This window comes from Scyliorhinus torazame, chromosome 9 (assembly GCF_047496885.1).
Source record: "Scyliorhinus torazame isolate Kashiwa2021f chromosome 9, sScyTor2.1, whole genome shotgun sequence".
Lineage (NCBI taxonomy): Eukaryota > Metazoa > Chordata > Chondrichthyes > Carcharhiniformes > Scyliorhinidae > Scyliorhinus > Scyliorhinus torazame.
The window spans coordinates 184839106-184866571 of record NC_092715.1 but is presented as its reverse complement, the minus strand read 5'-3'; the positions used below and the strand labels follow the sequence as shown (position 1 = coordinate 184866571).

Below are 27466 nucleotides of genomic sequence, written 5' to 3'. Positions count from 1 at the left end.
AAGTCATCATCATTTGGATCAGATAATAGGAAACATGCAGCTATTTTGAAAGAAACTTGCATGCTAAAGACTTTCTATATTCATTGCAAATAATCAAAATTAAATATTCAAATTATTTCCACAGCAAACTCAAACAAACATATTGGTATATTTAAATATTAATCTTTCCTAATCAGTTTTGCTTAGCTGGACCACACAGTATTTTATATGCGATTAGTAACAAATCTCACAATCTCAACATTTAAAAAAAGCAAAAGTGGACAATAATGCTATATGTAACAGAATGACATTCAAATTTTTGAACTCAAAGAGCTCTAAACTTCATAGTGCATTACAATAGCATAATCCATGAAACTTTGATAAAAGACAAGTACAAAATATTTTGTTTTTGTCTGGACAAGTTCAATTTCAATTCTGTGGAATTAAGAGCCACATTACACAAATCCAACCGCTCTAGCTGTTCATTTCATTGAAATTGGCACACTTGCATCATTGTGGACCTTAATCTCCCGAGATGGTGAACAGGTTATATTTCAAACATAAAGCACTGCTGCCACACAGCACCGAGGACCCAGGTTCGATCAAACGTGGAGTTTGCACATTCTCCCCGTGTCTATGTGGGCCTCACCGCTACAACCCAAAGATGTGCAGGTTAGGTAGATTGGCCACGCTAAATTGCCCCTCAACTGGAAATAAGTAATTGGGCACTCTAAATGCAAGGAAAAAAAACATTTCAAATGTAAAACTCTGCAAATGTTCTAGCAGTTAAAGCAATACCAAACAAGTTAGCAATTTATTATTCAACCTGATCAGTTATATTACACGTGACCAGTCCATAGCCCCAGCAATACAGAAACAATGGTATTCCATCAGTATCTGATCGATGTTTAAAATGAGGAGTGGTCTCATAATTTAAATGCTTTTGGCACAAGTGGATGCAAAATACTTGATAAATTTAAAACAGTGAGACAAATCAAATGTTAAATGACAGCCCAAAATGGAATCTTAGTAATTCTTATTTCCACTTCCCTGTATCCATTAAAAGAGGCCGAGAATTACGCAATCAGTAACTGTTCTGAATTAGATAGCAGTTTATGTAAAATAAAAGTTGAAAGTAAAAAGGTTTTATGAGAATCGCATTAAAAGTCTTTGAAAGGCCAGTAGATACAGAAATAGCAACTTAAACTATGCAGAAGGAGATGAAATTGAAACCAAATGGAAATTGAGGCCATGTGATACTCTGTGAAAGCCAACATGCCCCCATTAATATTCCCCGCCCCCCCCACCGAACCTTACTGCAGCTTACCATTGGAGACCTGATGTTGCTCAAACCCCAACACTTTAACAGAGAGTCCAGGATCACAGAACTGCTTTCCTGCTTTAAAATTAGACATATCAATTCTTACACCGAGTATTACCTCCTGATGAGGGGTCAATCACAAGGGGACATTGTTTTAGGGTGAGGGGCAGGAGATTCTGAGGGAATTTGAGAAAACAAAATTCACTCAGAGGGTGGTGAGAATCTGGAATGCATTGCCTGAGAAGGTAATGGAGGCTGAAAACTTCAACCTTTAAAAAGCACTAGGATGGGCACTTGAAACACCATCACATTCAAGGATATGGGACAAGTGCTGGTAAGTGGGATTAGCGCAAGATATGGGGTAGTTATTGTCGGTGGAGACTCGATGGGCCGAAAGGCCTTTTCTGCACTGTGCGACTTTCTGAACTCCTGCAGTGGTCACTGGAATTTGATGGAACTTCCTTCAGAGCAGCTTTGGGGTCGAGTGAAGGAAAGGGCATTTTCCTAAGCACATCCCTCCCCTTCCCACCTCTTCTGCAGAGAAGGGCAGCAAATCTGACCCACTATTCAAAGTATACTTTGTGAATCAATCCTGCTAAAATGGAAGGAAAGGCAACATTTACATTTACAAAGGCCACAAATTACATTCTGAAACTCAACCCGGCTATAATGTTGTAAGCCTTCCTGTACTGTCCCTCTATTTCATAGAGTGCAGAAGGAGGCCATTCGGCCCATCGGGTCTGCACCGGCTCTTGGAAAGAGCACCCTAACCAAGCCCACACCACCCTATCCCCATAACCCAGTAACCCCACTCAACCAACACTAAGGGCAATTTTGGACACTAAGGGCAATTTAGCATGGCCAATCCACATCACCTGCACATCTTTGGACTGTGGGAGGAAACTGGAGCACCCAGAGGAAACCCACGCACACGGGGAGAACGTGCAGACTCCGCACAGACAGTGACCCAGCCGGGAATCGAACCTGGGACCCTGGAGCTGTGAAGCAATTGTGCGAACCACTATGCTACTGTGCTGCCCCTGTAAAAGGAGATTACATATTTGTCGCTGGTCTCCCTTCCCAGTCTTCTTGTATCTCTCCCCTCTCCTTCCCTGCCCTCTTGTGCACCTCCCCTCTCCTTCCCTGTCCTCTTGCACCTCTCCCCTCTCCTTCCCTGTCCTCTTGCACCTCTCCCCTCTCCTTCCCTGTCCTCTTCCACCTCTCCCTTTTCTGATATTTGTTAAGAAAACTTTACCTGCACTACCCCTGTACACCATTAAAAGTGGAGAATAGTAGGAATGTAGAAATTGCTACATGAGAAAAAAAAATCGAGAACGGCTGAAGAACACCGGGCAGCTCCCAACACCAAAATCGGGGCAGGCGCCAGTTTGCGATGCTCTGCACCAAATTGATGTCAGTGGCACACGCGCCGCGGGCAGTCGCAACCCCGTTGGAGTGTCATCAGCCAGCCCACCCACGATGCTCCGCCTCCGATGGGGCGGCCACGTTTCAGCTGCGGACAGTTTCCAGCGCCGCCACACTCAGCTTAGATCCATGCCACTGGCCGGGGAGCTTTTTCTAGGGCTGAGGAGTGACCAGGTGGGCTGTGGGGTCAGGGTGGGCAGGTACGCGGTCCACCGCAGCAGGTGCCATGTTTTCCAGTGCGTGTGTGGGTGTGGAATGTTGCCGTGCGTGGCTGCAGCCCATCAGCCCTGCACACGTGCGGCCAGGGATCCAGCGATTCTTTGACCGTTTTCCGCGCGCCGATCCTCCCATCGTGAAACACCACGGATACTCCGTTGGCGTCGGCACTTGGCCTCGGGAACGGAGAATCCAGCCCATTGTATTTTGTGAGCTTTAGGAATCACAGGCGAAATTCTCCGGAAACGGCGCGATGTCCGCCGACTGGCGCCCAAAACGGCGCCAATCAGACAGGCATCGCGCCGCCCCAAAGGTGCGGAATGCTCCGCATCTTTGGGGGCCACGCCCCAACATTGAGGGGCTAGGCCGGCGGCGGAGGAATTTCCGCCCCGCCAGCTGGCGGAAACGGCCTTTGTTGCCCCGCCAGCTGGCGCGGAAATGACATCCCCGGGCGGCGCATGTGCGGGGGCGTCAGCTGCCGCTGACAGTTTCCCACGCATGCACAGTGGAGGGAGACTCTTCCGCCTCCGCCATGGTGGAGACCGTGGCGGAGGCGGAAGGGAAAGAGTGCCCCCACGGCACAGGCCCGCCCGCGGATCGGTGGGCCCCGATCGCGGGCCAGGCCACCGTGGGGGCACCCCCCCCGGGACCAGATCGCCCCGCGCCCCCCCCCCAGGACCCCGCCCATGCAGCCTTGTCCCGCCGTTCAAAAGGTTGTTTAATCCACGCCGGCGGGACAGGCAATTTATCGGCGGGACTTCGGCCCATCCGGGCCGGAGAATCGAGCGGGGGGGCCCGCCAACCGGCGCGGCCCGATTCCCGCCCCCGCCGAATATCCGGTGCTGGAGACTTCGGCAACCAGCGGGGGCAGGCTTCACGGCAGCCCCTGGCGATTCTCCAACCCGGCAGGGGGTCGGAGAATGACGCCCCATAGGTCCAAACTCAGCTTTTCCTTCCAATAATAGAGCACTTGCGAAATCAGGTCTCAAAAATATTTATATGTTGCATCTCAAAATTCTGTTCATAAGAAATCTATCCAATTTCCATTAGAATGAATCAATACCAACTGCCCCCAACATCCGACTCAAACACGACATTTCTAGCTACCCAAACATCAAATGCCTGAATAACTCAATTATCAGAACTCAAAATTTCAACTTTTAAGGTCGACGAGTGCAAAATATTTTTCAACTACAAGTAAACAACACTCAATTCATAAAAAAACTTTACTGCCTGGATGCTGAAACTTGACTAATTCAAATGGTTTTCAAAAATCTGATAATACATTTAGAATCCATTTTTTTTTTCTATTTGAAAGAAATAACAAAATGCATACTTACTGGGTGGTCGGTTGTATGCAATGGGGGCCACTTGCTGTTGCATACTCGGTAGTGACCGTTTTCCCTGAACAGCAAGCTGCAGGTTGTCTGGTAATGGTTGTCCTCTAGCAAGCATCTTATAAGCCAGAATTTGAGCCCTTAATTGATGAAGCTGAACTGGGTTGAAAGGTGAAGGACCTCGGTTCTGCTGGCTAATGACCTGAGGATCGCCTTGCAACATTGGTGTAGCCTGGGCTGGTGGAATCTGAGGGGGTGTAGGCCCACCTGCTGACATTGGACTGGGAACATGCTCTGGTACACTCATAGGAGACGGATGAGGAGATAGATATCCTGCAGAGAAAATATTTTGTTATCAGATTCTAAATGCTAAAATGAACACAAACATAATGCACCATTATCTTTAGGGTACACTAGAAAATCTGTTAGATAGTTAGGCCTGGAGTGCATTGTTCTGTCTGCTCTTACAATAACGGACCTCACCAGTTTCCGATCAAGATCCTGCAGTTGTCTCAAGATTCAATTACTCACCAGATTAGAGCACAAGAGATGGATTTTGGACAAGCCAAGATCTATATCTTTCTACTTGTTAACCATTTTGCGATTTCTGGAAGAAATATTCAGGAACCCCAGTGTTGTATGTTTGTCAAGATGATTTTTTGGGCACCTATTCTATTACAGTCTAATTGTGTCTTTAATCTTGCCCTGTTAATCTGTTCCCATGCCTGGCTTACTCTTTCCATGTGTTTCTTTCAGTTATTCTCTTCCATATTTCTCTCTGCAATTAATTGTCACTTGCTCCTGATACTTGCATCTGTTTCCTCCAATCATCCTCACAATGGGAATAGAGCATCAGGAATCAGAATCAAAGTTGCAAAGCTGAGGAATTAAGAAAGCAAATAACATTTCGGGTGGGCACCAAGAAAAAAGCTGTTGAGTAGAAGTAGGGGAACATGGAGTAGCTAGAAGATGCTTCTAGGTGGAGGCGAGGAGAGCATGAATTGTCAGCGGGTGCCTTTGGTCTGTCAAATATTGATTGATTGATTTGATTTATAGTCACATGTACCGAAGTACAGTGAAAAGTATTTTTCTGCGGCCGAGAGAACGTACACAGTACGTACATAGTAGACAAAGAGCACAGGGCTAAATCGCTGGCTTTGAAAGCAGACCAAGGCAGGCCAGCAGCACGGTTCAATTCCCGTAACAGCTTCCCCGAACAGGCGCCGGAATGTGGCGACTAGGGGCTTTTCACAGTAACTTCATTTGAAGCCTACTTGTGACAATAAGCGATTTTCATTTTCATTTCATTGACAAATGGTACATCGACAGTGATTGGTTACAGTGCGGAACAAGGGGCCAAACAAAGCAAATACATGAGCAAGAGCAGCCTAGGGCGTCGAGAATAGTGTGCTTACAGGGAACAGATCAGTCTGAGGGGGGAGTCTTGTAGTTGTGGGGAAGAAGCTGTTTTCAGTTTGAGCCTTTGGTTTCAGGTTCACATTTAGCTAGACCCTGGAGAACAAGGGCAAAAATGGTGCTCTCAACTAATGGGACTAAGGTTATTATTATTGGGTACAGCTTGGGTAAGGGAGTAGAAAGGAAAGGAAGAGCGCCTGAAGAAGTTAAAATTGTACTTCGTTTTTTGTTGTGTATTACTGAATTGTGCAAGTGTGTGTTTTTAGGGCTGCGTAATGAAATGGATGAGGAATCAACTTGGCAGCTATGCAAAATTTGTTACAACGAAGGGGAGCTTGCAACAGTTTTCCCAGGTTAATCCTCAATAAATGAACCTGACTCAGATGATAAGACAGTTAAAATACTTCATGTAGAACACCAAAAATGTTCCGGTACTGAAAGCTAATTAAAAACTAATGAGTCAGCCAGAACTCAGCCAAAAATCACGTGGAATGCGACTCAGGCATCCAATGTAAATGCAACAGTCTGTCAATCATGGTAAATTAAAATTAGAGTTCTGGCTAAGCTCCGTGGTAGGCCGAACATGCATTAATAATAATAATCGTTATTCTCACAAGAAGGCTTACATTAACCCTGCAATGAAGTTACTGTGAAAAGCCCCTAGTCACCACATTCCGGCGCCTGTTCGGGTACACAGAGGGAGAATTCAGAATGTCCAAATTACCTAACCGGGACTTGTGGGAGGAAACCGGAGAACCCAAAGGAAACCCACGCAGACACAGGGAGAACATGCAGACTCTGCACAGACAGTGACCCAAGCCGAAAATCGTACCTGGGACCCTGGCGTTGTGAAGCAACAGTGCTAACCACTGTGCTACCGTGCCGCAAGAATCATACCTTGAACCTTTGGGCTTTTTCGCCTTCATAAACATTCTTTTGGGGATCATTTTTATTTGGCACATACCCACAATGGTTACACACCTTATTTTGAAAAAATTGTTTTTGCATTTCTTTTTACAACACTTTTTAAAAGTCACAGCTTGTAGTTTGCTAATTAATTCTAATCAATACAATTTAAATTACATTCATAGTTAAAGAAAAAGAACTGCATTTATTTAACACCTCATTGCGGTCCTCAGAAATGCCTCAGAATTTATCAAATGAGAACTTAAAAGCAGTTTAAATAAATACTATACATTCTGATTTAAAATAAATACTGCTCGTGGAATGAAGTAAAATTTGAGTAGGGGAAGAGAAAGAAAGTCGAACTCCAATCTAGTGACAAGAGATGGAATGTAAATCATAGCAGACTGTGTAAAATCACAGGATATATCATTGAAGATCACGCCATAACAAATTACGAGTCCTAATTATTATGCATGACAGGTCACAGCCTCACACCATGGTTGCCCAAAATCAGGGGGGGAAAAAAACTAGTTTAAAAATGTTTTGGAAGATTTTCTGACTCAAACCAGTCAACGAGGAAACTAAAAAGATATCGAAGAGTGTTTACAGAAAGCCACATTTGCTGTAGCTGACATTAATTTATGATCACCACTCAGGAATCTATAAATTTATAAACCAACTGCCTTTGATTAGTGACTGACATGCTGGGGAGTTATCGTAGTCTTATAAGGATCACAGGGGTGGCACGGTGGCACAGTGGTTAGCACTGCTATCTCACAGCGCCATGGACCCAGGTTCAATTCTGGCCTAGGGTCATTATCTGCGAGGAGTTTGTACGTTCTCCCCGTGTCTGTGTGGGTTTCCTCCGTATTCCTCCCACAATCCAAAGATATGTGGATTAGATGGATTGGTAATGCTAAATTGACACCTTAGTGTCCAGGGTTAGATTACGGGGTTATGGAGGTGGATATGGGGTTGAGTGCTCATTCAAAGGGTCGGTGCAGACTCGATGGGCCGAATGGACTCCTTCCGCATTGTAGGGATCCTATGACAGCAAGTTCTGATACCAACATTATTTCTTTGTCTGGCAGTGGAAAGTAAAAAGAGGAAGCCCAAAACGAAGAACTAATTAGAGCGCAGAACCATTTTATCCAGAAATATAATTGGGATGAATACTGCAAACATATTCAAAAACAAGGTGACTGTTGATACTGACAACACATCAGAATATGATATTGTAATTACAAATATTCAAAAGTATCCAACAGCAGCAGTTCTCCTATGGCACTTCTCACAGCAAATTAAAGGATATGCTGTTATGTGATAAATGGGGTATTTATGGAGACTGAATTAATCAGATTACATTTTTGATCTGATTTTCTGAGATTTTGCGTCACCGCTTTGGGGATTGAATTCTGCATTTTGTCCATTATTCAGAGAAAACTCAAAAAGTGACATATTTCTTTCCCACTGCATATTTAATTTTTAAAGCTGAGGATCCACAGCAAGATGGTATGCAAGATGTACCAGCTGGAGGTAGCTACCTGGTATTCAGCAGTGCTTGGGCGATTCTGGGATTTGGCAGAACTGGGCTGAAAAGATGGAGTCCTGGCATCAGTGAAGGGAGAACCAAGCATTTGGCAGAACGGTGGAGCACAGAATGTGCGCTTTGGCTCATTCCAGTCTATCTCATCTTTCTTTCTCTCTCACATAACTGTCATTAATTAGAAGGCTTATATTTTCTAACTATCAACAGAACACAGCTGAGTACAGAGACGGTTTGCTCAGGAAGATGTAAAGATTCAACTAATTTCTTAGAAAGGAATTCAAATTAGGATGATGAGGAAATGATAGCACCAGGAGGTTCGGTGCCTTTATTGAAGCAAAAAAAGCATTGAATTTTAATTGAAAATTTACTCAAATTCATCATCATGTTTGCATTCAAATTCTTTGCGAAAACATAAAAGTCAAATTGTGTCGATTGTAAATGAATAGCTTATAGCTAAAAATGTTATACATTAATGAGACTGCCTTTATACAATATAAAGTTTACCTGCTTCGACCATCTGGTTATTCTACATTTTAATTCACCACCTTGCTGTCATGCCTACATTGCTGTTCTCGGCCTGCGACAATGTTCCAGTGAAGCTTGACACAAGATTGAGGAGCAGCACCTCTTATACTAATTATACACTTTTCAACATTCTGGACTCAACATGGAGTTTAACAACTTCAGACCATGAACTCGGTCTTCTTATTTTAATCCCTGTTTTTTTTTTTTGCCAGTGCATGCATCTTGTTTCAGGTTTTACTTAGCACAGATCGGTCCTTAATTTTGCCATTAACGCTTACTCTGGAATAATGTATTGTTCCTTTAGTACAACTATTACAATACCCTTGCCTTTTGTTCCATGACATCTTTCATTTAAACTATCCCACCCTCTAACGTACCCCGGGCCTTCCTTTTCGTTCCACTGGACCAATAAAACAACAAAAGCCCATCATATTTCCACCTCTCTGCAGTTGCAAAGAATATTGGACTCAAAACATTCATTTCGTCACAGATGCTGTCAGGCCTGCTGAATTTTTCCAGCACTGTTTTTATTTCAGATTTCCAGCATCTTCAATATTTTTCTTTTATTCAGGTCAACATAAATACATGTCCAACATACCTTGAGAATGCTGATCCATAGGACTCTGAGGTGGTCCCATTCCAGCATGAGAAGTCCTCATTCCCATTCCTTTCATCTGACCATAATGCATTTCGTCAGCCATTCCCTTGTCATGCATTGCATCTATAGGCTAAGGAAGAAAATAAGCATTTAGCAATTGCTTGCTAAATATTACCATTTAGCAATGCAAATTCTTGAGCAGCTTTTAAGAGAAAAATGGAATTTGGTAATATTTCAACTATACAGTATTGTCTATAAATTACTTCGCTTGAAGTTACAACTAATTGTACAAATGGTAGTTTTCCGGACAAACAAAGGTTGCTATTGAGTACTATTCATAAACCATGAATATTCTTGAAGAATCCCATAACATGTCCTAATACCTGTTCCCATTGCAAAATTTTTGAGCCAAAGTAAAATAAATCTAATTTATTAAAGTTGATTAGTGGAAACTGAATACAAACAGTTAAGCTAATTTACTGTTTGAAGTTTACTACCCTGCAGATTCTTCTACCCAACCATTACCACCGTTGAATACACATAACTCAACAGGATGGGCAAGCAACCTTGTATCAGGAGTTAGGCAAGAAGATGCCAGGAATTAATCAAGAACTTAAGGCTTCTCCCTTTCACTCTCCATCCCTTTGGCTGATGCGGTGGCATGTGATCTGCATCTTTCCCTATTTACAAGGTTCAGAATAAACAATAATGTAGATAACTGCAGATATAAACCTGGAATATGTGGAACTCAATGTGTGCTGCATTTGACATTAACTTAAGAAAGTGAACGGAGGTATTATTCCCAGTGATAATACAGACATGGGGCGAAATGCTCCGGAAACGGCGCGATGTCCGCCTACTGGCGCCCAAAACGGCGCAAATCAGTCGGGCATCGCGCCGCCCCAAAGGTGCGGAATGCTCCGCATCTTTGGGGGCCGAGCCCCAACCTTAAGGGGCTAGGTCGGCGGCGGACAAATTTCCACCCCGCCAGCTGGCGGAAAAGGCCTTTGGTGCCCCACCAGCTGGCACGGAAATGACATCTCCGGGCAGCGCATGCGCGGGAGCGTCAGCGGCCGCTGACGGCATTCCCGCGCATGCGCAGTGGAGGGAGTCTCTTCTGCCTCCGCCATGGTGGAGACCATGGCGGAGGCGGAAGGGAAAGAGTGTCCCCACGGCACAGGCCCGCCCGCCCGCGGATCGGTGGGCCCCGATCGCGGGCCAGGCCACCGTGGGGGCACCCCCCGGGGCCAGATCGCCCCGCGCCCCCCCCCCCCCAGGACCCCGGAGCCTGCCCGCGCCACCTTGTCCCGCCGGTAAGGTAGGTGGTTTAATTTACGCCGGCGGGACAGGCATTTTAGCCCATCCGGGCATCTTGCCCATCCGGACTTCGGCCGGAGAATCGCGCGAGGGGGCCCACCAACCGGCGCGGCGCGATTCTCCCCCCCCCCCCCCCGAATCTCCGGTGCCGGAGACTTCGGCAACCGGCGGGGGCGGGATTCACGCCAGCCCCCGGCGATTCTCCGTCCCGGCGGGGGGGGTCGGAGAATCTCGCCCATGGTTCTTCTGTCCCATTAGATTAATGATGATATGACCACCAGTATGTAGATGCTGCGATCCTGACATTAGAATCTATAGGAATTGACCTTGCTTAGTGAAAGAGACTGTTAATGCTAGTTGCATCTTTTGCATGCACTTTCCACAGAACGTACTTGAAAATGGCTTTAAGTCTGTATCGTAGCAGGTTTTGTGGAGGTTGCATTGCAAAAACTTTGCCTGGACATCAATTCTGGTATCAATATCAATAACACTTGTCAGAGTTTCTCTAAATTGCTACACTATATGAAATTAATGGTCCAAAAAAGGTCTCAAAACACTAAAAGAGCCGTGTCCCTTTAGAAAAATAACCTCAATACTCATGCAACACAAAATACACTAGTCAATGAATATTGAATGCAAATCCTGTATTTTTGCCAAATTGGGACTGAGCAAAGATCCTGTTCTTGATTTATGCCATACATTTTTGTATTTACTTGATTTTTTTTTTAAAACATTCAAAGGAGGTGGCCATTGCAAGTAAGGTCAGCATTTACTATCCATCTTCAATTGCCCTTGAGAAGATAGTGGTACAAAGAATAAAGAACAAAGAAAAGTACAGCACAGGAACAGGCCCTTCGGCCCTCCAAGCCTGCGCCGACCATGTTGCCTGTCTAAACTAAAATTTTCTACACTTCCAGGGTCCATATCTCTCTATTCCCATCCTATTCATGTATTTGTCAAGATGCCCCTTAAACATCACTATCATCCCTGCTTCCATCACCTCCTCCGGCAGCGAGTTCCAGGCACGCACTTCCCTGTGTAAAAAAAAACTTGCCTTGTACATCTCCTCTAAACCTTGTCCCTTGCACCTTAAACCTATGTCCCCGAGTAATTGACCCCTCTACCCTGCGAAAAAGTCTCCGACTATCCACCCGGTCGATGCCCCTCATAATTTTGTAGACGTCTATCAGGTCGCCCCTCAACCTCTGTCGTTCCAGTGAGAATAAATCGAGTTTATTCAACCTCTTCTAATATCTAATGCCCTCCATACCAAGCAACATCCTGGTAAATCTCTTCTGCACCCTCTCTAAAGCCTCCACATCCTTCTGGTAGTGTGGCGACCAGAATTGAACACTCTACTCCAAGTGTGGCCTAACTAAGGTTCTATACAGCTGCAACATGACTTGCCAATTTTTATACTCAATGCCCCGCCAATGAAGGCAAGTATGCCTTCTTGACTACCTTCTCCACCTGTGTTGCCCCTTTCAGTGACCTGTGGACCTATACACCTATATCTCTCTGACTTGTCAATACTCTTGAGGGTTCTACCATTCACTGTATATTCCCTATCTGCGTTAGGCCTTCCAAAATGCATTACCTCACTTTTGTCCGGATTAAACTCCATCTGCCTTCTCTCCGCCCAAGTCTCCAGACCATTTAAATCGTGCTGTATCCTGACAGTCCTCATCGCTACCCGCAATTCCACCAACCTTTGTGTCATCCACAAACTTACTAATCAGACCAGTTACATTTTCCTCCAAATTATTTATATATACTACGAACAGTAAAGGTCCCAGCACTGATCCCTGCGGAGCACCACTAGTCACAGCCCTCCAATCAGAAAAGCACCCTTCCATTGCTACGCTCTGCCATCTATGACCTAGCCAGTTCTGAATCCAACTTGCCAGCTCATCTCTGATTCAGTGTGACTTCACCTTTTGTACCAGTCTGCCATGAGGGACCTTGTCAAAGACCAGTGAAGTCCATATAGACAACATCCACTGCCCTACCTGCATCAATCATTTTTGTGACCTCCTCGAAAAACTCTATCAAGTTAGAGACACGACCGCCCCTTCACAAAACCGTGCTGCCTCTCGCTAATACGTCCATTTGCTTCCAAATGGGAGTAGATCCTGTCTCGAAGAATTCTCTCCAGTAATTTCCTTACCACTGAAGTAAGGCTCACCGGCCTGTAGTTCCCTGGATTATCCTTGCTACCCTTCTTAAACAAAGGAACAACATTGCCTATTCTCCAGTCCTCTGGGACATCACCTGAAGACAGTGAGGATCCAAAGGTTTCGGTCAAGTCCTCAGCAATTTCCTCTCGTCGCCTTCAGTATTCTGGGGTAGACCCCATCAGGCCCTGGGGACTTATCAACCTTAATGTTTTCAAGACGCCCAACACCTCGGCCAGGATTCTCCCGCAATTGGCGGGACGGCTCGACGCCAAGAGCGGCGCAAACCACTCCGGCGCCGGGCCGCCCGGAAGTTGCGGAATCCTCTGCACTTCCGGGGGCTAGGCCGGCGCCACGCCAACCGGCACCAAAGGGCCGGCGCATGCACAGAACCGCCGGCGTGTTCCTGCGCATGCGCAAGGGGTTTCTTCTCCGCGCCGGCCATGGCGGAGCCTTACAGAGGCCGGCGCGGTGGGAAAGAGTGCCCCCACGGCACAGGCCCGCCGATCGGTTGGCCTGATCGCGGGCCAGGGCACCGAATCCCCCCACCCCGAGGATTCCGCTAGTCGCCCTCCAAGCCAGGTCCCGCCGGGATGGACCAGGTCCATTTCACGCTGGCGGGACTGGCCAGGAACGCGCGGCCGCTTGGCCCTTCGGGGCCCGGAGAATTGCCGGGGGGGGGGGGGGGCCGCTGCAAAGGGCCCCCGACTGACGCGGCGTAAACCCCGCCCCCGCCCGCTGACCGGCGCCGGAGAATACGGCAGCCGACATCGGAGCGGGATTCACACCGCACCCTGGTGATTCTCCGACCCGGCAGGGGGTCGGAGAATCCCACCCCTCATCTTTTTGGATCTCAATGTGACCCAGGCTATCTACACACCCTTCTCCAGACTCAACAGCCACCAATTCCTTCTCTCTTTGGTGAATACTGATGCAAAGTATTCATTTAGTACCTCGCCCATTTCCTCTGGCTCCACACATAGATTCCCTCCCCTGTCCTTCAGTGGGCCAACCCTCTTGCTTTTTACTGTATGTGTAAAATGCCTTGGGAATTTCCTTAACTCTAGTTGCCAATGACTTTTCGTGACCCCTTCTAGCCCTCCTGACTCCTTGCTTAAGTTCCTTCCTACTTTCCTTATATTCCACACAGGCTTCGTCTGTTCCCAGCCTTCTAGCCCTGACAAATGCCTTTTTCTTTTTGACGAGGCCTACAATATCTCTCGTTATCCAAGGTTGCTGAAATTTGCAGTATTTATCCTTCTTCCTCACAGGAACATGCAGGTCCTGAATTCCTTTCAACTGACATTTGAAAGCCTCCCACTCAGAACTTCCGGTTGCGGTGATGCCCAGCTAGCCGCACGTTTCGGCGGCTCCAGCTCCGACGGACCTTCGGGCTCTTTTAAGAGCCCCAACGGGGAATTTTTTGTCGACCCAGCCCGGTGCGGGGTGTGGGAGAAGGGAGTCCCCCCCAAACGAAGGAGGAAAAAACCGGCGGCGGCGGCTGCAGCCCGAGGAATCATCGACCAAAAGGTCAGAAAGAGAGAAGTACAAGATGGCGGCGGAGAAAGCGCAGGCAACATGGGGGCCTGAGCAGGATGAAATTGTGAGATGGTGCGTGGAGCTGCTGAAGAGGGAGGTGCCGACCCCGATGCTACAGGCAATTGAGGGGCTCAAGGAGACATTAAAGACACAGGAGACAGAGCTTCGCGTGGTGGAGCAGAAGGTGACAGATATTGAGGACGAGATCCTGGGCCTGGCGGTTAAGACTCAGACGCACGAGGCACTTCATAAAAAGTGCACTGAAAGGATCGAGGCCCTAGAAAACGGAGCGCGAAGGAAGAACCTTCGGATACTTGGTCTCCCTGAGGGTGTGGAAGGAGTGGACTGTGGAGCGTACGCAAGTACGATGCTGAGGCCCCTACGGGCCCCATGGAGGTGGAGTGGGCAAATCGGATTCCGTCGAGAAGACCAAAAGCGGGAGAACCACCAAGGGCGATAATCGTGCGATTTTACCGCCTTAAGGACATAGAAGAGGTCCTGAGATGGGCTAAAAAGGTGCGGAGTAGCAGATGGGAGAACGCTGTGGTACGGATATACCAGGATTGGAGTGCGGAGGTGGCGAGAAGGAGGGCAAGCTTCAACCGAGCCAAAGAGGTGTTGCATAAAAGGAAGGTGAAGTTTGGGATGCTGCAGCCGGCAAGACTATGGGTCACGTATCAGGAGAGACACCATTATTTCGAGACGGCGGAAGCATGGTCCCTCATCAAAGAAGAGAAATTGGATGGGTACTGAGGGACTGATGCTGCAGGAAATGTTATTGTTATTGATTTTGTTAATGTTATGGGTGAAGTCAATTGAGAAGCAAACTGGGAAGGGGGGAGACATTGGGGAAATGTGGGCGCCGGTGATGGGGGAAAGACGGGACACAGTCGGAGAATGGGGAAGGGGAGGGGGAGGGGAAAGGGAGCTGCGCCATAAGAGGCGGGTCAGGTAAACGGATGTTCCCGCGCCAGAAAGAATAAGGCGGGAAGACAGGCGCAAGGGAGTTCCCCCACACGGGGGGGGTCGAGGAGTGAGCAGGAGTAGCCGGGGTCAGTTTAAGTCAGCTGACTTACGGAAGTGACATGGGGGGAGCAATCAAGCTAGATAGGGATCTAGCGGGGGGGGGGGGGGGAAGACAACTGGGTTGCTGCTGCGGAAATCCAAAAGGAAATGGCTAAAGAGTGGGTGGGCGGGGATGGTGTGCGACGCTGGGGGAGCGAGCGGGAGCGCGGAGGCGGGATATGGGACTGGCCTAGAGAAGGTAATGGCTAGTCGACACGGGAGGGGGGCAGGTAGCCCCCTAGTGAGGCTGATCATGTGGAACGTGAGAGGCCTGAACGGACCGATAAAAAGGGCCCGAGTGCTCGCGCATTTGAAAGGACTAAGGGCAGACGTGGTTATGCTCCAAGAGACGCACCTAAAGGTGGCGGACCAAGTTAGGCTAAGGAAAGGATGGGTGGGACAGGTGTTCCACTCAGGACTGGACGCAAAGAACAGAGGGGTGGCCATTTTGGTGGGGAAACGGGTAGCATTTGAAGCAAAGAACATCGTAGCAGATAGCGGAGGTAGATATGTAATGGTGAGTGGCAGGCTGGAGGGAATGGAGGTCGTGTTGGTTAATGTGTATGCCCCAAATTGGGACGATGCGGGATTTATGAGACGGATGCTGGGGCGTATACCGGACCTGGAGGTAGGAAACTTGATTCTAGGAGGGGACTTTAATACGGTGCTAGACCCGGGGCTAGATAGATCCAGCTCAAGGACCGGAAGGAGGCCGACAGCGGCCAAGGTACTTAAGGGATTTATGGACCAAATGGGGGGAGTGGATCCATGGCGATTTCTTAGACCTAGGGCTAGGGAGTTTTCCTTCTTCTCCCATGTCCATAAAGTGTACTCCCGGATAGATTTTTTTGTTTTGGGAAGGTCGTTGATCTCTAGGGTGGAAGAAGCTGAGTACTCAGCCATAGCTGTTTCAGATCATGCCCCACATTGGGTGGACCTGGAATTAGGAGAGGGCAGGGAGCAGAGAACACTCTGGCGATTAGATGTGGGACTGATGGCGGATGAGGGAGTGTGTGCAAGAGTGCGGGGGTGTATTGAGAGATACCTGGAGGTCAATGATGACGGCGAGGTCCCTGTGGGAGTGGTTTGGGAAGCACTAAAAGCGGTGGTCAGAGGAGAGCTGATCTCTATTGGGGCCCACAAAAGGAAAAGAGGCCAAGGAAAGGGAAGGATTACTGGGGGAGATTTTAAGGGTGGACAGGGAATTTGCAGAGACCCCGGAGGAGGAATTGTACAGGGAGAGGAGACGACTCCAGACGGAGTTTGACCTTCTGACCACCAGAAAGGCGGAGGTACTGTGGAGGAAGGCACAGGGGAGGAGGTATGAATATGGGGAAAAGGCTAGTCGCCTGTTGGCTCATCAATTGCGAAAGAGGGCAGCAGCGAGGGAGATAGGAGGAATTAGAGACGAAAGGGGAGACACGGTGCGAAGGGTAGGAAAGATAAATGAGGTGTTCAAGACCTTTTATGAGGAACTGTATAGGTCTCAACCCCCAGAGGGAGAGGAGGGGATGCGGCAGTTCCTGGACCAATTGAAGTTCCCGAAAGTGGAGGAGCAGGAGGTGGTAGGCCTGGGGGCACCGATTGAGGTGGACGAGGTCATTAAGGGACTGGGAAGCATGCAAGCAGGGAAGGCCCCGGGGCCAGACGGGTTCCCGGTGGAATATTACAGAAAATATGTGGACTTGTTGGCCCCGTTGATGGCGAGGACGTTCAATGAGGCCAGGGAAGGGGGGACTCTACCCCCGACGATGTCGGAGGCGACGATATCGCTAATTTTGAAGAGGGACAAAGATCCGTTGCAGTGCGGATCCTATAGACCTATTTCACTATTGAACGTGGACGCCAAATTGCTGGCAAAGGTACTGGCATCGAGGATAGAGGACTGTGTCCCGGGGGTGGTGCACGAAGACCAGACAGGGTTCGTAAAAGGGAGACAACTGAATGTTAACGTGCGACGACTATTAGGGGTGATAATGATGCCCCCAGTGGAGGGGGAGGCAGAGATAGTGGCGGCAATGGACGCAGAGAAGGCATTTGATAGGGTGGAGTGGGAGTATTTATGGAAAGTGTTAAGGAGGTTTAGGTTTGGGAACGGGTTTATTAGCTGGGTTAGACTTCTTTATGGGGCTCCAACGGCAAGCGTAGTTACAGGTCGACATAGATCGGAGTATTTCCGACTATATAGGGGAACAAGACAGGGATGCCCGCTGTCTCCATTGTTGTTCGCGTTGGCAATTGAACCTCTGGCCATGGCGTTGAGAGACTCCAGGAAATGGAGAGGGGTGATTAGAGGGGGAGAAGAACACCGAGTCTCGTTATACGCGGATGACCTATTGTTATACGTGTCGGACCCAGCGGGGGGGATGATAGAGGTTATGCGAATTTTGAGGGAGTTCGGGGAATTCTCGGGGTATAGGCTAAACATGGGGAAGAGTGAATTATTTGTGATACATCCAGGGGACCAGAATAGAGAGATAGAAGGCTTGCCGCTAAGGAAAGTGGAAAGAAACTTCCAATACCTGGGGATTCAGATCGCTAGGAGCTGGGGAACCTTGCACAGACTTAATCTGACACGGCTGGTAGAACAAATGGAGGAGGACTTCAAGAGGTGGGACATGCAACCTCTATCGCTGGCGGGCAGGGTGCAAGCAATTAAGATGATGGCCCTCCCGAGGTTCTTATTTGTATTTCAATGTCTCCCTATATTAATCACCAAGACCTTCTTTAATAAAATAGACAGGAGCATCACGAGCTTCGTGTGGGCAGGGAAAGTCCCGAGAGTAAGGAGGGGGTTCCTTCAGCGTAGTAGGGACAGAGGAGGATTGGCACTACCGAACTTGGGCGATTACTATTGGGCCGCCAATGTGGCAATGATACGTAGATGGATGATGGAGGGTGAGGGAGCGGCTTGGAAAAGACTGGAGAGAAAGTCCTGTAAAGGGACGAGTTTAGAGGCGCTGGTGACGGCGCCGCTACCGTTCTCACCTAAAAAGTTTACCACAAACCTGGTGGTGGCGGCAACACTGAATATCTGGGGACAGTGGAGGCGACAGAGAGGGGTGCGGGGAGCCCTGGTGGGGTCCCCAATTAGGAACAACCATAGGTTCGCCCCAGGAAGAATGGATGGAGGATTTCAGAGCTGGTACCAGTTGGGAATTAGGAGGGTGGGAGATTTATTTATAGATGGGACTTTTGCAAGCTTGGGAGCATTGGAGGAAAAGTATAAGTTGCCCCGGGGAAATTTCTTGAGATATATGCAGGTGAGGGCGTTTACTAGACAACAGGTGAGGGAATTCCCGACACAGGGGATACAGGACAGGGTGCTTTCAGGGGTGTGGGTCGGAGAGGGCAAGGTGTCAGAGATTTATCGCGAGATGAGGGAAGAGGGGGTGGAGTCGGTGGGCGAACTAAAAGGAAAGTGGGAAGAAGAATTAGGGGAGGCGATAGAGGAGGGTATGTGGGCTGATGCCCTAAGCAGGGTGAATTCCTCTTCCTCATGCGCCAGGCTTAGCCTGATTCAATTTAAGGTGCTACATAGAGCACACATAACGGGAGCAAGATTGAGCAGGTTCTTTGGAGTGGAGGACAAATGTGGGAGGTGTGGCGGGAGCCCGGCAAACCACGCACATATGTTTTGGGCGTGCCCGGCACTGGAAGGGCATTGGAAGGGAGTGACGGGAGTGATTTCGCAGGTGGTAAAGGCCCGGGTCAAACCAGGCTGGGGGTTAGCTCTATTTGGAGTTGCGGAAGAGCCGGGAGTGCAGGAGGCGAAAGAGGCCGACGTTGTAGCCTTTGCGTCCCTAGTAGCCCGGCGTAGGATCCTACTCATGTGGAAGGAGGCGAAACCCCCCGGACTGGAGGCCTGGGTAAACGATATGGCGGGGTTCATTAAACTGGAGCAGATAAAGTTTGCCCTGAGAGGATCGGCTCAAGGGTTCACCAGGCGGTGGCAGCCATTTCTCGACTACCTAGGGGAACGTTAGAGGGAAGACAGATGACCAGCAGCAGCAAACCAGGGGGAGGGGGGGGTTTAGTTTAGTTTAGGTCAATAGATAAGGGGGTTTTGTTACTTGTGTATTGTTAAAAATTTCTGTATTGTTACTGTTGCGTTTGTTTTGTAAGAGGAAAAATTGTTGTTTGGGGAAAAAAAAATTTCAATAAAATAAATTGTTACAAAAAAAGAAAGCCTCCCACATATCAGATGTTGATTTACCCTCAAACATCCGCCCCCAATCTAGGTTCTTCAGTTCCCGCCTAATACTGTTATAATTAGCCTCCCCCATTTTAGCACATTCACCCTAGGACCACTCTTATCCTTGTCCACCAGAACTTTAAAACTTACTGAATTGTGGTCACTGTTCCTGAAATGCTCCCCTACTGAAACTTCTACCACCTGGTCGGACTCATTCCCCAATACCAGGTCCAGTACAGCACCTTCCCTAGTTGGACTATCTACATATTGTTTTAAGAAGCCCTCCTGGATGCTCCTTACAAACTTTGCCCCGTCCAAGCCCCTAGCACTAAGTGAGTCCCAGTCAATATTGGGGAAGTTTCCCATCACAACAACCCTGTTGCTTTTACTCTTTTCTAAAATCTGTCTACCTATCTGCTCCTCTATCTCCCGCTGGCTGTTGGGTGGCCTGTAATTAAACCCCCAACATTGTGACTGCACCCTTCTTATTCCTGATCTCTACCCATATAGCCTCACTGCCCTCTGAGGTGTCCTCCCGCAGCACAGCTGTGATATTCGCCCTAACCAGTAGCGCAACTCCTCCACCCCTTTTACATCCCCTCTATCCCGCCTGAAACATCTAAAGCTGTCTTCTTAAACTGCGCAGCCTATTGGGTATAGATACAGCAATAGTGCTGTTAGACCATATGACCTCAGAGCAGAATTAGGCCATTCGGCCCATCGAGTCTGCTCAGTCATTCAAACATGACTGATATTTTTCTCATCCCCATAACCCCTAATCCCCTTATTAATCAAGAACCTATCTATCTCTGTCTTAAAGACACTCAGTGATTTGGCCTCCACAGCCTTCTGCGGCAAAGAGTTCCACAGATTCACCACCCTCTGGCTGAAGAAATTCCTTCTCATCTCTGTTTTAAAGAACCGTCCCTTTAGTCTGAGATTGTGTCCTCTGCTTCTAGTTTTCCTGCAAGTGGAAACATCCTCTCCACGTCCATTCTATCCAGGCTTCACAGTATCCTGTAACTTTCAATAAGTTCCCGCGTCATCCTTTTAAACTCCAACGAGTACAGACCCAGAGTCTTCAACCGTTCCTCATATGACAACCTCTTCATTCCAGGGACCATTCTTGTGAACTTCCTCTGACCCCTTTATCCCCACTCGCTGCCTTCTGTCAGTCAGTCAATCCTCTATCCATGCCAGGCTCTTACCCTTCACACCATGGGCTCTTAACTTATTTAACAGTCTCCTTCTTCCAGATCATTAATGTAAATAGTGAAAAGTTGTGGTGCCAGCACTAACCTCTAAGGCACACCACTAGTCCCAAATGCCATCCTGAAAAAGACCCCTTTATTTCTCTCTCTGCCTTCTGCCAGTCAGCCAATCTTCTACCCATGCCAGGATCTTACCCTTAACACCATTGGCTCTTAACTTGTTTAATAGTCTCCAATGCTGCACCTTGTTAAAGGCCTTCTGGAAATCTAAATAAATCACGTCCATTGATTCTCCTTTGTCCAACTTCTTTGTTACCTCCTCAAAGGACTCTAACAGATTTGTCAGACATCACCTCCCTTTGACGAAGCCGTGCTGACTCAGTCCTATTTTATCATGCACTTCCAAGTACTCATCTTTAATAATCAACTCTAAAATCCTAGCAATGACTGAAGTCAGGCTAACCGTCCCATAATTTCCCATCTTCTGCCTCCCTCCCTTCTTAAACAGCAGTGTTACATTAGCCACTTTCCAGTCCTCTGGGACCCTTCCTGCCTCCAGTGATTCCTGAAAGATCATCAGCAATGTCTCCACAATCTATTTTAGAACCCTGGGGTGTAGCCATCCGGTCATAGAATCATAGAATTTGCAGTGCAGAAGGAGGGCATTTCGCCCATCAAGACTGCACCGGCCCTTGGAAAGAGCTCCCCACCCAAGGTCTAGGCGATTTATCCACCTTCAAACCTTCCAGTTTCCCCAGAACCTTCTCCTTAGTGATGGCCACTACACTCACCTCTGCTCCCTGATTCTCCCGGAGCTCTGGCATCCCACTGGTGTTTCCACTGTGAAGACTGATGTAAAGTAACTATTCAGTTCCTCTGCTATTTCTTTGTTTCCTATTATTACTTCTCCAGCCTCATTTTGCAGTGGTCTAATGTCTATTTTTGCCTCTCTCGTACCAGTGGGAGATTCCTCGTCATTTCTGTTTTAAAGGATCGTCCCTTTAGTCTGAGATTGTGCCCTTTGGTTCTAGTTTTTCCTACCAGTGGAAACATCCTCTCCACGTCCACTCTATCCAAGCCTCATAGTATGCTCTAAGTTTCAATAAAATCCCCCCTCATCCTTCTAAACTCCAACGAGTACAGACCCAGAGACCCCAACCATTCCTCATACGACGAGCTCTTCATTCCAGGGATTGTTCTTGTGAACCTCCTCTGCACACTTTCCACGACCAGCACATCCTTCCTTAGATATGGGGCCCAAAACCGCTCATGATACTCCAAATGGGTTCTGACCACAGCCTTATAAACCCTCAGACGTTCATCACTGTTCTTGTATTCTAACCCTCTCAACATGACTGCTAACATTGCATTTGCCTTCCTATCTGCTCACTGAACCTGCACGTTAATCTTAAAAGAATCTTGAACAAAGACGCCAAAGTCCCTTTTTTTGCTTCCGATTTCCTAAGCATTTCCCCATTTAGAAAATACTATGTGCCTCCATTCCTTCTTCCAAAGTGCATAACCTCACACTTTTCCACATTATATTCCATCTGCCACTTCTTTACTCACTCTCCTAGCCTGTCAAAGTCCTTCTGTAGCCCCATTTCCTCAATACTACCTGTCCCTCTACATATCTTTGTATCATCTGTAAACTTAGCAACAGTGCCTTCAGTTCCTTCTTCCAAATCGTTAATGTGCTTTGTGAAAAGTTGTGGTCCCAGCAGACCCCTGAGGCACACCACGAGTCGCCGGCTGCTATCCTGAAAGTGACCCCTTTATCCCCACTCGCTGCCTTCTGTCAGTCAGTCAATTCTCTATCCATGCCAGGCTCTTACCCTTAACACCATTGTCTCTTAACTTATTTAACAGTCTCCTATGCGGCACCTTGTCAAAGGCCTTCTGGAAATCTAAATAAATCACGTCCATTGGTTCTCCTTTGTCGAACTTCCTTGTTACCTCCTCAAAACAGATTTGTCAGACATGACCTCCCCTTGACAAAGCCGTGCATTTTATCATGCACTTCAAAGTACTCCGCAATCTCATCTTTAATAATGGATTCTAAAATCTTGCCAATGACCGAAGTCAGGCTAACCAGCCTATAATTTCACGTCTTCTGCCTCCCTCCCTTCTTGTACAGCGGTATTACAATAGCCAGTTTCCAGTCCTCTGGGACCCTCCTTGTCTCCAATGATTCTTTTTTTTTCAAATATATTTATTAAAGTTTTTTAACACAATTTTTCTCCCTGACAAACAATAACCCCCACCCCCGTAACAAAATAACGAGAAATCGCACAGAGCAAGATATATACATGGCAAAATGATATGTTTACATAGCTTTGTACACTGGCTCTCTCCCACATGTGCCAGTTTTCCCAACCCTTCATGTTATCTCTTGCTCATCCACCCTCCCAGGCAGTCCCCCATTTCCCCCCCCTCCCCCCTCCCAGGACACCCCCCACCCCCAGGTTGCTGCTGCTGCTGACCGACCTTCCTCTAACGCTCCGCGAGATAGTCTAGGAAGGGTTGCCACCGCCTGTAGAACCCCTGCGCAGACCTTCTCAAGGCGAACTTAATCCTCTCCAGCTTTATGAACCCAGCCATATCGTTTATCCAGGCCTCCACGCTGGGGGCCTTCGCCTCTTTCCACATTAGCAAGATCCTTCACCGGGCTACATGGGACGCAAAGGCCAGAATGCCGGCCACTTTCGCCTCCTGCACTCCCGGTTCGTCCACTACTCCAAATATTGCTAGCCCCCAGCTTGGCTTGACCCGGACTTTCACCACCTGAGATATTGCTCCCACCACTCCTCTCCAGAACCCCTCCAGTGCCGGGCATGACCAAAACATATGGACATGGTTCGCCGGGCTCCCCGAGCACCTTCCACATCTGTCCTCTACCCCAAAGAACCTGCTCAACCTCACCCCCGTCAAGTGAGCTCTGTGAACCACCTTAAATTGTATCAGGCTGAGCCTGGCACACGAGGAGGAGGAATTAACCCTACCTACGGCATCAGCCCACATACCTTCCTCGATCTGCTCCCCCAGCTCCTCCTCCCATTTACCCTTCAACTCTTCTACCAGCGCTTCCCCCTCTTCTTTCATCTCCTGGTGTATTGCCGACACCTTGCCCTCCCCGACCCATACACCCGAGATCACCCTGTCTTGAATTTCTTGTGCCGGGAGCAATCGGAATTCCCTGACCTGTCGCCTCACAAAAGCCCTCACCTGCATATATCTAAAGGCATTTCCTGGGGGTAGCTCAAACTTCTCCTACCAAACATCTCAAACTAGATGCCAGCTCTGGAACCCCCCGTCCATCTTCCCCGGGACAAACCGGTGGTTACCCCTGATCGGGGACCACACCGATGCTCCCATTGCACCCCTGTGCCGTCTCCACTGGCCCCAGATCCTTAGCGTTGCCGCCACCACCGGGCTCGTGGTATACTTTGACGGCGAGAGCGGCAGCGGTGCCGTCACCAACGCCCCCAGGCTCGTTCCTTTACAGGACGCCATCTCCATCCTCTTCCATGCCGCCCCCTCTCCCTCCATAACCCACTTGCGGATCATCGTCACATTTGCTGCCCAGTAGTAGCGCCCTAGGTTTGGCAGCGCCAACCCTCCTCGGTCCCTACTGCATTCCAGGAACCCTCTCCTTACCCTCGGGGTCTTATTCGCCCACACAAACCCCATAATACTCCTACCTACTCTCTTAAAAAAGGCCTTGGTGATCACAATGGGAAGGCACTGAAACACAAACAGAGACCTCGGAAGGACCACCATTTTGACCGACTGCACTCTACCCGCCAGCGAGAGCGGTAACATGTCCCATCATTTGAAGTCCTCCTCCATTTGCTCCACCAACCTCGTCAGATTCAGTATAAGTAGGGCCCCCCCAACTCCTGGCTATCTGGATCCCCAGATACCGAAAGCTCCCCTCCGCCCTCCTCAGCGGTAGGTCCCCTATCCCTCTTTCTTGGTCCCCTGCCTGTAATACAAAGAGCTCACTCTTCCCTACATTGGGCTTATAGCCCGAAAACTCCCCAAACTCCCTTAAGAGTCTGCATGACCTCCACCATCCCCTCCATTGGATCCGCCACGTACAGCAGTAGGTCATCCGCATATATCGACACCCGATGCTCTTCTCCCCCTCGGACCACCCCCCTCCATTTATTAGACTCCCTCAATGACATGGCCAATGGTTCGATCGCCAATGCAAACAGGGGGGACAGGGGGCACCCCTGCCTCGTCCCTCGGTACAGTCGAAAGTATTCCGACCTCCGCCGGTTCGTCATTACACTCGCCACCGGGGCTCTGTAAAGGAGCTTAACCCAACTGATAAACCCTCCCCCGAACCCAAACCTACGCAGCACCTCCCAGAGGTACTCCCACTCTACTCGATCAAAGGCCTTCTCCGCGTCCATAGCTGCCACTATCTCCGCCTCTCCCTCCTCCGATGGCATCATCATCACGTTTAAAAGCCGCCGCACATTAGTGTTTAATTGCCTGCCCTTTACGAATCCAGTCTGGTCCTCGTGGATCACCCCCGGGACACAGTCCTCGATCCTCGTGGCCAGCACTTTTGCCAGCAACTTAGCATCCACATTGAGGAGCGAGATCGGCCTGTACGATCCACATTGCAGTGGGTCCTTGTCCCGCTTTAGGATCAAAGACATTGTCGCTTCCGACATTGTCGGGGGCAGGGTCCCCTCCTCTCTTGCCTCATTAAAGGTCCTCACTAGCAGCGGGGCCAACAGGTCTACGTACTTCCTGTAGAACTCCACCGGGAACCCGTCCGGTCCCGGGGCCTTCCCCGCCTGCATACTCCCCAAACCCTTGCTCAGCTCCACCAACCCAATTGGTGCCCCCAAACCAGCCACCTCTTGCTCCTCCACCCTCGGGAATCTCAGTTGGTCTAGGAATCGTCTCATCCCCTCTTCCCCCGCTGGGGGCGGGGATCTGTACAGTTCTTCACAGAAGGCCTTAAATACATCGTTTATTTTCGTTGCATTCGGAACTGTGGCTCCCCTTCCATCCTGGACTCCCCCTATTTCCCTCGCTGCCATCCTCTTACGGTGTGCCAGCATCCGACTAGCCTTTTTCCCATACTCGTCGGTCGCCCCCTGCGCCTTCCTCCACTGTGCCTCCGCCTTCCCTGTGGTCAACAGGTCAAACTCCGTCTGGAGCCATCGTCTTTCCCCAAGTAATCTTTCCTCCGGGGCCTCTGCGTATCTCCTGTCCACTCTCAATTTCCCCCACTAACCTCTCCCTTTCCATGCCCTCCGTCTTCTCCCTGTGAGCCCTGATGGAGATTAGCTCTCCCCTGATCACCGCCTTCAACGCCTCCCATACCACCCCCACCCGCACCTCCCCGTTGTCGTTGGCCTCCAAGTACCTTTCGATACACCCCCTCACCATCCCAAACACCGCCTCATCCGCCAGCAGTCCCACATCCAGCCGCCACAGCGGGCGTTGGTCCCTCTCCTCTCCCAGCTCCAGTTCCACCCAGTGCGGGGCGTGGTCCGAAATGGCTATGGCCGAATACTCCGTCCCCTCCACCCTCGGGATGAGCGCCCTGCCCAGGACAAAGAAATCTATCCGGGAGTAGGCTTTGTGCACATGGGAGAAAAAAGAAAATTCCCTGGCCTGTGGCCTTGCAAACCGCCATGGGGCCACTCCCCCCATCTGATCCATAAACCCCCTCAGCACCTTGGCCGCCGCCGGCCTCTTTCCAGTCCTTGATTTGGAGCGGTCCAGTGCTGGATCCAACACTGTATTGAAGTCCCCTCCCATTATCAGGCCTCCTATCTCCAGGTCCGGAATGCGCCCCAACATGCGCTTCATGAATCCAGTATCATCCCAGTTCGGGGCGTATACGTTTACCAACACCACCCACGTCCCTTGCAACCTACCGCTCACCATCACATATCACCCTCCATTGTCCACTACGATAGTCTTGGCCTCAAATGACACCCACTTTCCCACCAATATTGACACCCCTTTATTCTTCGCGTCCAGTCCCGAGTGGAATACCTGTCCTACCCATCCCTTTCTTAACCTGACCTGGTCCGCCACCTTCAGGTGTGTCTCTTGGAGCATGACCACTTCTGCCTTCAGTCCCTTTAAGTGCGCGAACACTCGAGCCCTCTTCACCGGCCCATTCAGGCCCCTCACGTTCCACGTTATCAGCCGGATTGGAGGGGCTCTCACCTCACCCCCTCCCCCACGCCCCGCCGACTAGCCATCTCCTTTTCTGGGCCAGTCCCGTGTCCGCGCCTCCCTCACCCTCCAGTCCCCCAGACGGGGGACCTCCGTCCCGACCACCTCTTGTGTGTCCCATTCCCTTTCGGCGAGTGCAGCAGCAACCCTTTTACCCCCCCTTCCCTCCCCCCCGCTAGACCCCGGTCTAGCTTTTTTGCTCCCCCTATGTCACTCCCGTAAGTCAGCTGACACCTGCTGACCCCGGCTTCCCCCGCCGTCCCATTGACCTCCCTGTGTGGGAGTCTCCCAATCAATATGCGTTCCTTCGTTCCCCTTCCCGCGCGCGGGAAAAACCCCGCGCTTTCCAAAGCCCGCTCCGGCGCAGCTCATCGCGGCCTTGTCTCTCTCCCCCAGCCCATGTAACATTTCCTGCGCGTGATTGACCCCTTATATACAACAACCATCACACATCAAACCTCAAACATCCCCCCCCAC

The 27466-nt window shown here is 49.2% G+C and overlaps 1 protein-coding gene across 4 annotated transcripts in view; it reads right to left on the bottom strand.

Annotated features, from left to right (window-relative positions):
- The window catches only part of LOC140429626 (probable global transcription activator SNF2L2), a 210149-nt gene that overhangs the window by 163008 nt on the left and 19675 nt on the right, over positions 1–27466 (bottom strand). For all 4 annotated transcript variants that reach the window (XM_072516880.1, XM_072516883.1, XM_072516882.1 and 1 more), the window contains exons 3-4: positions 9273–9402; positions 4282–4611 (exon numbers count right to left, since the gene is read on the bottom strand). In XM_072516880.1, the coding sequence (XP_072372981.1) occupies positions 4282–4611; positions 9273–9402 (460 nt within the window). The remainder of the gene's footprint in view (positions 1–4281; positions 4612–9272; positions 9403–27466) is intronic.